This window comes from Tyto alba, unplaced genomic scaffold (genome assembly GCF_018691265.1).
Source record: "Tyto alba isolate M040663 unplaced genomic scaffold, T.alba_DEE_v4.0 Super-Scaffold_26, whole genome shotgun sequence".
NCBI lineage: Eukaryota > Metazoa > Chordata > Aves > Strigiformes > Tytonidae > Tyto > Tyto alba.
Window position 1 is genome coordinate 7964093 of NW_024881300.1, and position 14483 is coordinate 7978575.

The window sequence follows — 14483 nt, forward strand, 5'->3', positions numbered from 1 at the left end:
CTTTAGCAATCCATCCTTGTCCTTGGTTAGCCCTTCTGAACCCCCAGTTTGATACTTAGTGCGGTGATGCAGAGGAAGTATATCTTGATTATAGCGGTGTTATAGGAAACATTTTTTACTGTATGTCCAGGCTATGGTGGTAATCTGTTGTCATACAGTAGGATGGAACTGTAAACCTTCATTATGACATTAATAAACGCATTAGTTTCTGTCAAACCTCAAGAAACCAGAAAATCACCACTGAACATCCAGTCAGATGCGATGCTGCCTGCGTTAAGAAATCTCTTTACAGTTCTGTCCTGAATTCATGTGATCAAACGACAAACTCATTCCAGAGTTATTTGGGTTTGTTTTGGTGGGGGGGGGGGGGGGGAAGAAAAAAAGAAAAAAAAAAAGAGGATGAAGTTTTCCAGGTGAAGAATCATTAGCAGGAAAGCAGTGCTTTCCCACAGCCCCCTGCACCCCGCTGCGTGATCCGAGCCGGCACTGTGCCCTTCCCGCTGCCCACGGGCCTGGCCGGGCAGCCCCAGCCCGCTACTTCTGCCAGGGCTATTTTCACAGGATCTTAAAAGAAACCTGCACTCCGTATTCCTTCCATTCGAGACACCTTCTCTTCTGATGTCTGGATGTACAGACATCTCCCACGACGGCGCGGGCCCATCCCGTGCAGAGACGCGGTCCCTCGCGCACGGGTCGGGGTGCGGCCGGTGACGTGCTGGAGGCGCCTCGTCCCCGCAGAGCAGCACCGGCCCTGGGAGCCGGCCAAGCTCTTCCGAGTGGGAGAAGAAACTCAGCGGGTGTTCATCTTGAGCAATTTCATTCAGAATTTGGCACCGAGTGCTCCGTGGGATAACAAGTTTAAAACACTTAGGATTTTTCTAGAAGAAACCTTCCCATCAGAGAGGCGTGGGCGACTCCAGCTCCTGCTAAACTTAACACATTGGGGAAGGCAAAGTAAATAAATCTTCCCTTCCAGCTCTCCAGAAGCAGCCGAGCGGCGGGGGCGGGGGGTGTTTAAACCCGTCCCCCCCCCCCGCAACTTTTCCCGCGGCCGCTGAGCCGCCCGCGTTCGGGGCAGATTTCACCGCCCCCCCCCGATGCAGACGAAAGGCAACTGTGCCGGTCTCCGCGGGGGCCTGCGCGCTGCGGGCGCGGCCGCGCAGCCAGCGCCGGCCGGGCGGGGCGCGGGGGAGGGGAGGCGGCTCCGCGCGGTTCCGCGCCGCTCCGCGCCCCTCCGCGCGCGGCGGCGGCGAGTCCGGTCCGCGGCGGCGGTCCGCGTTTTGCGGGCGGCCGCTGTATTTCCCGGGCCGTCCATGGCTCGGTGCTGTTGGCTCTCTCTCCGTCTGATCGGCGCAGGCTGCGCGGGGCTCCCTACGGGATCAGAGCGCTCCCCCGCCGGGACTCCACTCCTCACATCCTCCTGCTGGGACTCAGCTACATTTCCAGCCAAGCCTGGCTTTATTATGTGTGTCTGCACTGCAGCCCCAGCAGCAAGATCAGGAGGAGGAAAAGGAGCCAGGACAAAGAAAAGAGAGGGAGGCTGGCGAGAGCTAAAGAAAATAAAAACCCAGGGCAGCAGCGGCAGCAGCGGCAGCAATGAAGGCAGGAGCGGTGCCACCTTCCAGCGAATAACCCATGGAGGCAGCTAGCGGCCCCGGCATCGATGCAAAGAAGCACTTACCTTGTTCCGCGAAGTGCGTGCGTGCAGGGGAAGGCGGCGGCGAGCGCGGCCGGCCGCGGGGAGCCCACCCGCCCGCCCGCCCAGCTCCGCGCCGCGCACGGCCGGCCGCGCCGCGCCGGGGACACGGGGCGGCCGCCCCTCGGGCCCCGCGGCCAGCATAAAAAAGGACTCGTCGCCCTCCCCGGCCAGCGGCGGGGGCGAGGAAGGGAGAGGCAGCCGGGGGCGAGCGGGAGGGAGGGGGCCGAGCGCGGCCGGGGGAGGATTTAGGAAAATCGCAAGAAGGTCGCACCCCCGGAGCGCCCCGGATTGCCGGGGCCGGTGCTCGCCGTGGGTTTAGACACTTAATTCTCCCCGCGCACCCTCCCCCACCCCAAGCCCAGGGACCCCGCGCAGGGCTCTGCTTTTTTTTTTTTTTTTTTTTTTTTTTTTTTTTTTTTTATTATTATTCTGAAACTGCGAGCCGGACTGAGAGCCGCAGGGCGCCTGCAAACTTTAAAGAGAACAAAAAGGCGGGTGGGGGCGCGGGCCGGGCTCGTTTTGCGTCGGTAGTATTTGCACATCCAAGGGAGGGGGGAAAGGAAGACAAAAAAAAAAAAAAAAAAAAAAAAAGGGGTAAAAAAATTGCAACTGTTGCGCCTGTGATTTGATTTTATTTTTTTATTTTTATTTTTTTTCCCCGGGGGGAAGGTGCCCGTGGGGGTGGAAAGAGGAGTTGAACTTGCCGCATTGCAACAGGCAAAAGAAGTGAGAAAAATCAAATAATCGATCCCGCTGCTGCTGCTGCCGCTTCGCCTCGCAAAGTTTGGAGGTTGGGGACGGAGGCGGGGGGGGGGGGGGGGGGGAGAAGAGAAGAGAGAGAGAAAGCAGGGAGAGGAAGGGAAGGCAGGGACGGGAGGAAGACGAGGAGGAGGAGGACGAGCCACGGCGCCCGGACATGTCCAGGAGGAAGCAAGCCAAGCCCCGCTCGGTGAAAGGTAAGGCAGCCGCCGCCGGCCCCGCCGCCCGGCCCCGGGCAGCCGCCTCCGCCGCCGCGACGCGGCCAATCAGGGCCGGGGCCCGGCTTGGCGGGGATTGCAAATCCCCCCCCTCCCTCGGTACGGGCCGGTGGTGGCGGAGCCCCCCCCCCTCGGAACGGACGGCGGGCGGGCGGGCTCCCCACGCGGGGCGTTCGCCCCGCGTGGGGAGCCCGCCCGCCCGCCGTCCGTTCCGGGGGGGGGTGGTGGTGGTGGTGGTGTTTGTGGGTACCGCGGTGCCGGCCGAGACTCGCTGGCGACACGTGTCGCGATAATTGAGGGAAGAAGCCGGTTGCATCGTTGAGGAGGGGTGGGAGGAAAGTTTTGCGGTGATGTTCGGGTGCGGTGGCGCAGCAGTGGGCTGGGGAAGGGGGGAACGGAGCACACGCGTGTTTTAGCCGCTTAGCTTGAAATTAATGTTTCGTTATGATTGGGAATAGTGGGGCCGTCTGTTTCCTCCCGCTGTCCAATGCGCGTAAGGGAGGTGAAAGAAGGGGAGAATTAAACCCGATTTGATAGACAGGGCTTGAAAACTTGCATGGGCTTTAAGAAACAATAGCCAGATGTAGTAAGAGTTGCATTCATAAAGGCTAAACGTGAAACTTTGCATATTCTTCACCAGCCACAGCGAAGGGGTGTTTAAAACCTCCTGTTTACCTCCATAAGAAACCAGCTGCTGGCAAAACGTAAAGGGAGGGCCAGGATCAGCCCTGCGCCGTATTACACGCCTTGCCAGCTTTTTGACTTAAGTGAATGGGTGCGAGAGGGGAAGGCGTGATTTCCGAAGCCTTTCGCTCCCGGCCACGAGGAGGTTAGCTGATGTTGGGTAAGGTTTTATTGTCCTCTGCACAAAGCAGAAGTCGCAAACTCAGAGGTCTGGGGGCTTTGTTGTAGAAGCACAAAAGGATCGTAACTTCGGATGCCCAAAAGATGAAAGAAAAAGTCTAAAGCATTCATAATTAAATAACTTGTAGGTGGACAAAATTAGCATGCAGTTAATCGACCAGCTAAAGAACGAATTGAAACTCCATCCAGGGCCATTTTATATTATTTGTGAAATATCTGCTGTTTAGCAGATGATTGCAATGTAAGTCATATGTGCTTCAAATGTTTATGAAGTTTTTGTAAAGTCAGTCCTTCATCTTTATACGAAACCCTTAATCATTTTTTCCCCAGACTAACAGGACCTTTTAGCATTGTGCTGTGGGGCAGTTTGCAGCGTGGCATTGTGACCCTCTGCAATCCCAGACAATCTTTGCTAAAGGAGCTACTTCAGTAATTGGTAGATGAATGTTACTGTCCACGGGCAGAAGAAAGGGCAGAGCTAGAGTTATTTCTAGGGGATGCTCTGAAATACGTTGTTTGAAACTAAAAGGATTGCCGTTTGAGAACAGTGGTGCAGGCCTCGGGTCACGACTTCCCTTGGATGAGGGGATCACGTTTAGTGGCCAGGCCTCTGGAGTTTAAAATATTTTTCTGTGCTAAAGTGTCACATTTAACATTCAGGAAATAGTTCTATGCCAGTGAAAACCGTGTTTGCTCTAGAAGCTCCGTCAGTAGACATTGACATCTCATGCCATAATAACGCTAGATATTTACTGTTAATTAGTAATTTATTTTCTACCTTACTACTTTTTAGGCAGCAGTGTCTCTCACAAGGGGTTGCTACTTTATAATAAAAATTTGACCCTAATTCTAATACAGAACTGATCGCTATTTACAGGAGCATTTTTATGAATCAAAGCAGGTAACTTACTGGCAAGTCATAACTAAGAAATATTATCCCTGTAATGTAGAAATATCTAGAAGGTCTTTGCAACAGTGAGCTGGGTGAATCCCAGTTTTTAAAGATTCTAAATATTTCTGTAGTCTCTAGACACAAAAAAATGTCTTTTCAGCTTCGGCGTAAACTGGCTATAAATTACAGGTCTTAGCATGAGCTGACTAACAGAGAGTCTAAGGAATGAGCTGAATCTGGGTGAAATTTTGGATAATAGGAGGCAACTCATACGTGTATGTAGGATAAAGAATTTCTCCTTTTCTTTATATTCATCCATACTGTCTGCTTTTAAAAAGTCCATCATATACATTTGGTGGTCTAGGGAGCTGGCAACCCAGTAGATTGCCACAGTACACGTTTCCATGGAAATAATTGAGTTGTAATAAATAAAGGCACTCTGAGGTCACAGGTTTCCCAATTCAACTGAGAAGAAAACAAGCATAAATTATGGGGATATATGTGTAGCATTTAGAACTTAAAATAATTTACTATTTTTCTCTTTTCCGTATATTTATTTCACTTTGTATAGCAGCTTCGCTATTCATTAACCGCTACTGAGATTTGTGCATCCTTTTTCATTGAGAAAGATTATGCATTAAAATAGAATCAGTGTGTGCCTGTGATGAAAGGGATTATTCTGCATGCAAAAGGCAAGTTGCCTGCACGTTAACTGGGAGTGATGCTGACTTTAAAGAAGTGACTGACTTTGACAGAAGTATAACATGTTGACAACTCTTAGATGCACGTTATTTAAACGGAAGTGATTGCGAAGAAGAACTGGATGCCGGCAAAGCTGCAGGTCATGTGGCCCCTGTGCTGTATTATCAGGTCTCAGGTTCAGGCTGGCAGAAACTTGCAGTAATTCCTGCAGCTGTAACTCCAGCAGCAGCCATGGACTTTCCCCTGGCATGGGATTTATGATTTGCAATACAATACACTGATTTGTTTTGACCATTAGTTTGTGCAAACTTGAAGATATTAACCTTGTGTGTTAATAACAAAGTTCTACTTGACTTGAAGGAAGGTTGTTTCAGATCAATGACGGAGTAGAAGTAGGAGGGGTTGTCTTTGTTGGCTTACAGAATAAATGCTTCAGTAACAGTGTGGTGGTAGCAGCGATGGAGTAAACCATTGGCCTATTCTGAAGCTTTACTTCACATCACAGATGAAGCCCATGAAAGTGATTTTCCTCCACACAGACCCTTCTTTTGCCCTGCTGCCAGTAACCGCATCTGCCGAGGGCTTTTTCAGTTCTCTGTAAGGAAGAGTTGTACCGTACTTGGTGTCAATAAAACCACGTGGCCCTGAACCCCAGAACCATAACACAGTTGTGAACATCAAAACACACTCTCCCCTGTTATAGGTGTTCAGGAGTGATGTTAACACCAATGTCCTTAAAAGTCTGTCCAGCACCCGGTGGCCGGGGGGGCTGAGGAAGGCAGGCGGTCATCATTCCTCTTGGTTAAACTGCAGCTTCTCATGCTACAGCTCGGGGCCTTTGGAAGCAGTTCTGGAAAGTGAAGTGCTGAGATGCTGGTCACAGTAACGTGCAGGGCTCCAGTCCCATGTAATTGTAATTGAGGAATTACTCGACTGCAATTTGTGGGGACTGGGCTCGCGTTGGCACAAGGTTTTAAGCATCAGATGCACTTTGGTTGCTGAATTTGACAGTTCTGCAAATTGCTGTCAGCTTGCAAGGGTATTTTGTGCATAAACATGCTAGTCAGTAATCAAACTGTTTTGCAAAAGAATGCACTAATTAAGTCTAGATTTGTTATCCTACTTGAAGCTGCAGAATTGCTGTCATATTTTTTTTGCTTTTAGTTGGCAAAAAATGCTGATAGAAACTTTTGATTCACACCCTACCTGCCTCATTTGTGTCAGTCAAGAAGAGGAAAGGGGGGTTGCTTGCTACTTCGTTATCTGCAAAGTAAATAAAAATACTTCAACCATTTGCTGAGTTCCAATTAGTTGATTGCTATGAATGATCTTCTTTAAAGAAATGCTGTTTTACCTATCCGCTCATAGAAAGGTTTGATTTTGAATGTCTTGTGAAAAGGATTCTCTTTGTCTTGATTGATGTCAAGAATAAAAGCGTGATGGTAATATCCCTTTGAAAGCTATTGTATTGTCAGCTCTGGCTGACAGCAGGAGGCCCTCCTAGTGCTATAGATTAGCGCTGTGAAAACACTGACATTTTCTTTGTTATATTGCTGTTGTTCTGCTTGCAAAGTCAATTATACAATGTCGGAGCTCAGTTACAGAGTTGACTGTGGAAGTAACAATGTCTTTCATACTTGTCTTAAAGATATAATTTTCCTTTTTTCCCAGTTGATAGAGAAGAACCTGAAGGTACTGGAACAATACATTCTACAAATTAAATTTTGACAAGTATAATCATAATTGCCAAATACAGGAGACTTGTGCGATTATCCTTTAATTTTACAGTTCATTCAAGTTTCCATGGAATTTTATTGATATAGTGAAAGCAGCAGCTAAAATTGATAAAACTCATCTCAAATAAGATTATGCTCTTGATTGTTCTTTATCAAGTGTAGCTTTTGGGGGATTAGGAATAATTGGAGATGTTGGTGTTCCGTTGTGGGGCTGGTACCCTGAGAGCGTTTGAATCCATGCAGCATACCGAGCACTGCCTTCAGGGATTAGCCTGCAGTTTTTAATTTTTGCCTGTGTATTTTGCTACAAGCCTAGCAGCATTCTCCCCTGAACTCCACAAGTCCCATTTTCATGCCTTTCTCTCCCTCCGGTACGCTCTACTGGATGGGGTCTGGGTGGTATTTAACTGGTTTTACTGATTGAAACCTCCTGCCTGTGTGCGAACACCTTTTAATCGTGGCCTGTTCCCATTGGTCTCGGTGAATATAATGAGTAAATGTGGCCAAAAATTGAAAAGAGTGGGAAAGGTAACGCAAGAGGTTTAAATAAGAACGGGGGAAGATAGAAACCTCATCTTTTTAGTGATGCTACATCTAAAGCCATCAGTGTAAAACAACTACCATGTAACGGTAGTGGCTCTCAGAGAACGCCTCCTATTTTTTTTTTTTTCAAAAATATTTGTGTACAATCAGTGCAAGTTAAAGAACATCATTCACTGCTGAATTGCTTCATATGACACATGCAAAAAAATAATCAGAGAGCTCTTGTTAGGACGTTAATTGCAGGATTTCTAAATTACTGTTATAAACTAATAGAGTAACAAAAGATTCCACAGTTACCAGTAATTTGTCAGGATTTATTTTGTTTTTCTTCAATAATTGAAAATTAATGTCTTGAAGTGAAAGCAGATGTTCATGCCATCCTCTGAATTGGATATAAAAATGATGTTTTGTAGATGCGTTAAGCTTGTGTAAATACAAATTGTCTTATCATAGACGGGGCTTTGGCTTGGGTTTATCTATTGTTTGGTGCCAAATTAACTTTTAGGTTAAACCTGGGTAAGTGGTTTCAGCCTGTTTAAATTAACTAAGCCAAGTGCTTGGGGTGGCACCCAATGATCAGTTATTACAGTAAATGTTTTTAAAAACCTACCTCACCTGCTGGCTTTGTGAATGAAGATACTCTCCCATACCATAAAATTAATGTTTACTTCTGTTTTGATAGATATGCTCTTGATTGTTTACTCGGTTATTTTTACTGAACTAGTTAATTTATGTCATCCCTCCCAATTCCAATTTGTGCAATCAGTTTTAGGTCATTACAGCATTTGAAAAATGCAAACCACATTTTTTTTAAAAAAAGAAATAATCTCTTGGTCTCAAGCGTTAGGCTACAATCTCTAAAAGATAATAAATGTCTTCATGTATTATAATATTCTCTTAAACAAAAGATTATTAATTACCCACAATAATTGAACTGTCTTATAAAAATGCCTACAACAACCCCTCATCACTCCATCAGTATTCTCCTTAAATGCCTCTGAAAAAGGATGGCTATTATGATCCCTTTTATCCTAGTAAATGTGCTGGAGTAATGAAATACTAATAATATAAAACCCATTACAGACTCCTGCTAAATCTTGACTGGCAAATGGGTGGTGGAGGGGAGAGTTTGATATTGGTGGATGCGGACTTGGAGGGTGCGGGTGGGAGCTGGAGCCAAGTGAAGACCAGCGCCAAGCTCTCTAGCACATGCATTTATTCTACATACTTTTAGAGCCCAGAACTAGATTCCTGTGCGTTTTCTTTCCAGATGTCCATTGGTAAATGCAGAGAAGCTGGTTCCTTGTTCTCTTAGACAAATAGGGTGATATGAGTTTTAAGTACTACATCTTGATGACACCTAGATGTATATACATGTGCAGCAGTGAATTATGGTGGTTTATTGGAGTCGCTTTATTTGAGGGAGTAGAAGGATGTGCAGAGACTAAATGGTCTCTTGTGACATTTCCAGCTACAGAAGGCTCAAGCTTCGACCTCTTGCAATGGTTTATTTTTTAAAATGCAAACAAAGGGACCTGACGGGGTTGCAAACTGGGTGATGCCGTTTGGAACAGGCTCACAAATCTCGTTGCGGTACAGTGAATTGGTGTATGGCATTAGCTTTCCACTGTATGACTTATTTCGGATAGCACTGCAATACCCATCTGAATCTAGCGATAAGTAGCTTCATTATATTGTTTGCATTTGCTTAGAAAGAAAACCTTTTCCTTTCTAGCCACAGATTAGGCAACAGAAAGACCAATTTGCAGAGCTTGTAAATGCCACTTGTTAATCATATGCAGTACAATTATTAATTTTTTGTTTCTTTTCCCCCTTGGATGTATTAAGTCAACTTTTTAGCTTTTTATGTAATTGAAATTTGCCCTTTTGTTACCTGGGCATGAATTATTTTTGAAATGTTGTCATTACCCGCCCTGCTGTGAGGTTTATCTCTTCTGTTCATCCTAATTAAATAAAACATACTGTTGTTCACCAGTCTTGTGTTGGAGCGAATTACCTGCCTGAAGGCTCGCGCTGGTGTCGGGCACGCTTGTTGCAGCAGCAGCCGTTGACTAACACATTTACTTTTAGATTTTCATTTCAAAGAGCTCAGTTTGTGCAGTGTGACAGGTGAATGGTGAATGCTTTACAGGACTTTCAAGAGCTGAACAAACAGCAAAAGGACTTATTGCTACCGCAGCGGAGTGGCAAGTACAAATGTAAGGCAGCCTTTGTGGCAAAGGAGCGTTTCCTTCGCTGGATAAAGGCCACTCAGGAGACCTGAAGGGCTCGCTTGGGTATGCTGGGGGTGAAATAATCTCACTCATGGTCTCATTTAAACCCACCCTACCTGCGTGTTCTCCTGGGCAATTTCTAGCGGGGTTGATCTCAGCTCTCTTTGTAGCATCACCTGCAGTCGTGTTCTCCTTGAGTCTGGCACTGATAACGAAGGCTGCCTCAGAAGTGTAACAGTTGGAGTTTCTTTACGTGGAAGTTATTTCCAGTTGATATTAGAGAAAGTAAACAATGCATTTGGGTTTTAAAGTGAAGCAGAGGGAAAGGTCCCTGCTTGTAGAGAAACAGTTTGTTTAAGCCTCTGATAGTGTTACAGAAAACGCGTTGCTCACTAGTGAGATCCTGTTATGAGTAAAAGTACAGGAGTTAACAAGTCGTTGTGTACCAGTCTCTGTTGGCTCCTGCTAGGCTCTGGAGGTTTGGTCAAATGTGGCCTAATTCTGCTTTCCAAATATTAAAAAAAATTACACAGAGGGCAAAAAGACAAGTCCTTAATATGCATATCCTGGGAAAATCCTAAACCAGTATTTTTACCCCCTCCAGTCCCAAGGCTAATCAAAATTCCTTTGTTTCCACATCTACCATTAAAATATATGCCTCCCTTGGTTGTCTGCTGACTGTACAAGTTTAACCACTCAATCGATTGGACTCACAAAAGCTGTTACTGCGTTTGTGTAGCCTTTGCCTACAGGTAACTTAGAAATGGGGGTGAGGCTCCTGACAACCCCTCCAGCAGGACCGGTGCTTAAATTAGCAGCTCTGCTCGTTTCGTGGTGATGCTCACCTGGCTGAGATGAGGGTTTCTGGGTTGCCACTGAGGGAGGTTAGCCAAGTCTCCACCTGGTGATTGATGGAATTTGCTTCACATGGTGGTGAACGGGGTGGTAATAGAGATAACGTTAATAAAGACAGACTTGCAGTGCTGTTTGAAAAGTGTTTGGTGCAGTGCAGGGATAAAGTCCTTCACTGGTTAAGTATCTAGGACTCACTTTTGCAGCTTTTAGGGTGAATACAATTTTTCCTCTTGACATTAAATAAAGCTGGATTGGATGCCTGATTTTAAGCCAACAGCGTACGTCCAAGCTCCCTGAATCTGTTGGAGAACTAATGGTGTCAATCAAGGTCTCAGTTGATGTTGGAGGACTGTGAGTAGCCCTAGGCTTGTATCAGCCATGGGGTGAAACCTCCGTCTTGTTTTGGTGATAGTGTTTCTTACTGACCTTAGTGGGGATAGGATTTTATTCTCATTTCTTGCATTGCATTTGAAAGAGCAAGAGAAACAAAGAGATTTGATGGGAATAGTCACTTGGCATCCAATGCTGCAGAGAGCACCCTCTATTTCTTCTGCTGTCTCTGAGAGATTGCTGCTGGGGGGATTTGTAGGAAGGCATGGAGAAGGTTCAAGGTGCAGAGGATGCAGCAGTGCTGTGGGAGCTCCCTGATGGCACTGTAGGAAACCCAGGAGACCTGGGTTGTGTTTAACATCTGTTCGTGTAAGCAGGTACAGATTTATGTGAGCAAAATTGACTGTGATTCTGTATCTTTTCTATCTCCTGTCCCCAAAATTGGAAAACTAAAAAGAAGTGGAGAAAACACATGGTAGAAGGATGAATTTAATACTTGGGAAAGCAGAAATGCCAAACAGAGAAGGATAGAAATGAAATAAGAAAACTAGGAAATCTGTTGCTGTCATTTGAGTATGGAGGGTGCATGATGATTAGATGCAAAGTTTTGGCACAGAGGTTTAATTACCTGGAGCTGCATCTGTATTATTTTTAACATGTAAAGACTGAGAGAAGGAAGAGATTTGAAAAGTAATTCCATCTGCATGGAAAAGGGTATGATTAAGCATAGGCAGAAAAAACCCACTAGAAATGTAAACCACCTAAACAAAGTAGCTTTTCTGCTCTTAATAAACTGTGACAGTGCTTTCCTGTCTGGAGGAGTCTATTTGTTGTGTTTTATGGTTGTTTTGTGTTTAATGTAGAGAAATGTGAGGGCAACTGTGATTGCACTCATTAATTCTGGAAGTTTCAAATAGTTTACGATCATGGCAGCATCTGAACTTGGCCTGTGAGGCCTCCTAATTGTTGAGGGTTTTGGAGAGAAGAGGAGGTCCGGGTGGTAACTGGAAAAAGTAGGCTTGCAACACTTACGTGACTGCACGCAGATACATATAATATATGGTAAGTGTTCACATGCTCATGAAAGAGAAGGTCTAGAGGAATAGGTAGTATATTTTGTTAGACCGGCTAGCATGGCTGCAAAATGCAAGGAAGTTTTTGTGATGCATAAGCTTGCCTCCTGCTCTGAAAAAAGCAGCAGCCTTCTGGCTATATTGCTTGATAGGTAAATGCAGCTTTGCTTTAATTTACTTATTCAAGCTCTTACTCAAATTTCTATTGCTTCATTAGATTACTCACATGAGCAAAGATATACTGGATTACATAGTAATGCCAAGCTTGTATATTATTTATTGCTGAATTCTGTGGATGCATTTCAGTCGGGTAATTTGCTTGTGGCCTCCTTTATTTCTAGGAAAATGGCATGCCTTGCCCTTCATAATTTCTTTGCTTTTACTGACCAGACTGTTCCCCCAGAGGGCATGTGGGATGTGGCAGAGTATTGAAAATACTGGGATGGAGAAGTAGAGAAGGAAGGCTATGTGTGAATTGCACCTTATTTATGTTTATGCTAGATTTATATGGCAAAAATGGTGTGCTTCTGGCAGTGATACTTTGTAGGGAATGTAGTAGGCAACTCTGGGTGAGAAAGTTGTTGCCTTGAGATGATTTTTTTAAAGATAAAGAAGTACTTTCAGTCTAATTCTGAGCATCCTTTAGGAGCATGGTACAGTATATTATGAGCCATTTTAAAATGAAACTGTGAGTGCTTGTCTTCAGATCTTGTACTGAGTCTCACCTAATGCTTGTGTATGGCTCCACTGATTTGATTCCCTTTATTTCAAGGGTGTTTTCTTTCATAATTTCTTTCCTGCTTGATAACAGATAAGTGAGATTTGTTTTAAAGCTCCCATTTAGTTTATTTTGACCACTATTTTTGGTCCTAAATAAACATTCAAGAGAGCTGCTGGTTTTATTCTTCTCAGTATAAATAAATTCAGTAATAAACCCCAACGTAAAGGTGAGGATCTGAAAAAAACAAAACAAAACAAAACACCCCCCACCCCAGAGAGATGCTCGGCAGAGTTGTCGTGTGACTGGTTTCCAGTGCACCGAGGGGAGCTGCGGAGCCCTGCGTGCCCGAGCTCTGCATGCCCGAGCCCTGCCTGCCCAGCTGCCAGGCTGCACAGCCGGGCATCCCTGGCTGCAGTGGGAGCTGCTGCTCCAGAGCCCTGGGGGGACACAACCCCCTCTGACATGCACCAGGAATTCACCCAAAGACCAAATGCATATTTTCATAAAGAGGTATCTCAGCTATGATTTTTCCTCCTTGCCAGTGGGTCTGTATTCAAAATGTGGCTCCAAAGAAAATGCATCAAAAAATGAGCTTTTAATTTGTCACCTGCTGCTGAACCACCCTGTCCTCCTTGAGATGCCAAGTTGTAAATGAGGTTTTTGTATCCCCACACACGGCCATCCAAGAAATGTTCTGTGTGTCGTAGCTGTCAGTGGCACAGCTGAAGACATCAGACCGGTGGCTTAAAACCTGCTGCTGTCTGATTGGCACGAGCAAAGCCAACGCAGCGCAAAACCTGAGCAAACAAAAAAGCAGGTAGAGAAACTGTTGTCTCTAGTGGCTTGGGAGGTCCTGGCTGCCTCCAGAGCAGGGACTGCTTGAAGCTTTCTGTCCGGCAATGTTGAGGATAAAGGAAGCAAAATCGTTTCTTTGTGCTATCACTCAGAGTGCTGTTGGAAAACTCCCTTTTAATTACTCTTTAAAAAATGCAATATTGGTTCTACAGATTTTATTTTGGAGAACAGTGTCTCATCTGGCTGCACATCCTACAGCCCCTTCCACTGTGCATGTTTCTCCGAGCACTGGGGACAGCAGGTATCCCAGCTGACAAGTGCAGCTCGTCTCCTAGCAAACCTCAAACCACCTAATGAAAGCTTATCTTGAGATAGAAATCCAGAACTTTGATTTTTAATCTATAGGCAAATGACGATAGGTTGAAGGAAAACTAGCCCAGCTGTGGGACTGGCAGGAAAACTGGGTGTTCCCAGTGCCCCTCCACCCAGGAGAGCAGCTGCTGCTATTAATAGCTGCCCTGGCCAGGTAGAGGCAGCTGCCCTTCACCATGGTATTTGAATGCCTGTATCACTTAGGCAGCTGAAAATTAATAATAGTAGGAACTAATCCTGTCTTACATGAAGGTATTATTGTGCATAACTAACCTCGCGATGCTGTCTTCTCTGCCTTCTCTCCTGCTTTCTTCCTAATATCTGTAGCATGTGAAATGTCGGTGGAGTCTTTTTAGCAGGTTTGCTTCCCTTCCCACAGCATCTCTCCTACCTTGGGAAGCTTGAGAGTATTTTGCTTTGAGGGAATACCTACAGGTAGGTTTCCCTCCTTGAGTGCAAGCCTCTTTACTGGTTTTTCCTCCCTTGATTCTTTACTGTTTTTTTTCCTTGTTGTGATGGAGAACATAACCATAACCCCGCAACGTGTTAGCAGATCCCCAGGTCAGTCGTGCCTTGGGGAGGGAAGCAGGCAGGGGAGGAGGGGGCAGGCCATGGCCTGCCTGCGGGGCGGTGTGCCCAGAGTCCAGCCTCGGCTGCCGCTCAGCTCGTGGTGGGATCTGCTGAGGTGAT

The 14483-nt window shown here is 45.9% G+C and overlaps 1 protein-coding gene across 2 annotated transcripts in view; it reads left to right on the forward strand.

Annotated features, from left to right (window-relative positions):
* Positions 1-2526: 2526 nt before the first annotated feature.
* ZNF423 (zinc finger protein 423) overlaps positions 2527-14483 on the forward strand; it is a 233513-nt gene continuing 221556 nt past the window's right edge. For both annotated transcript variants that reach the window (XM_032998756.2, XM_032998762.2), the window contains exon 1: positions 2527-2655. In XM_032998756.2, the coding sequence (XP_032854647.2) occupies positions 2616-2655 (40 nt within the window). In that variant the 5' untranslated portion in view covers positions 2527-2615. The remainder of the gene's footprint in view (positions 2656-14483) is intronic.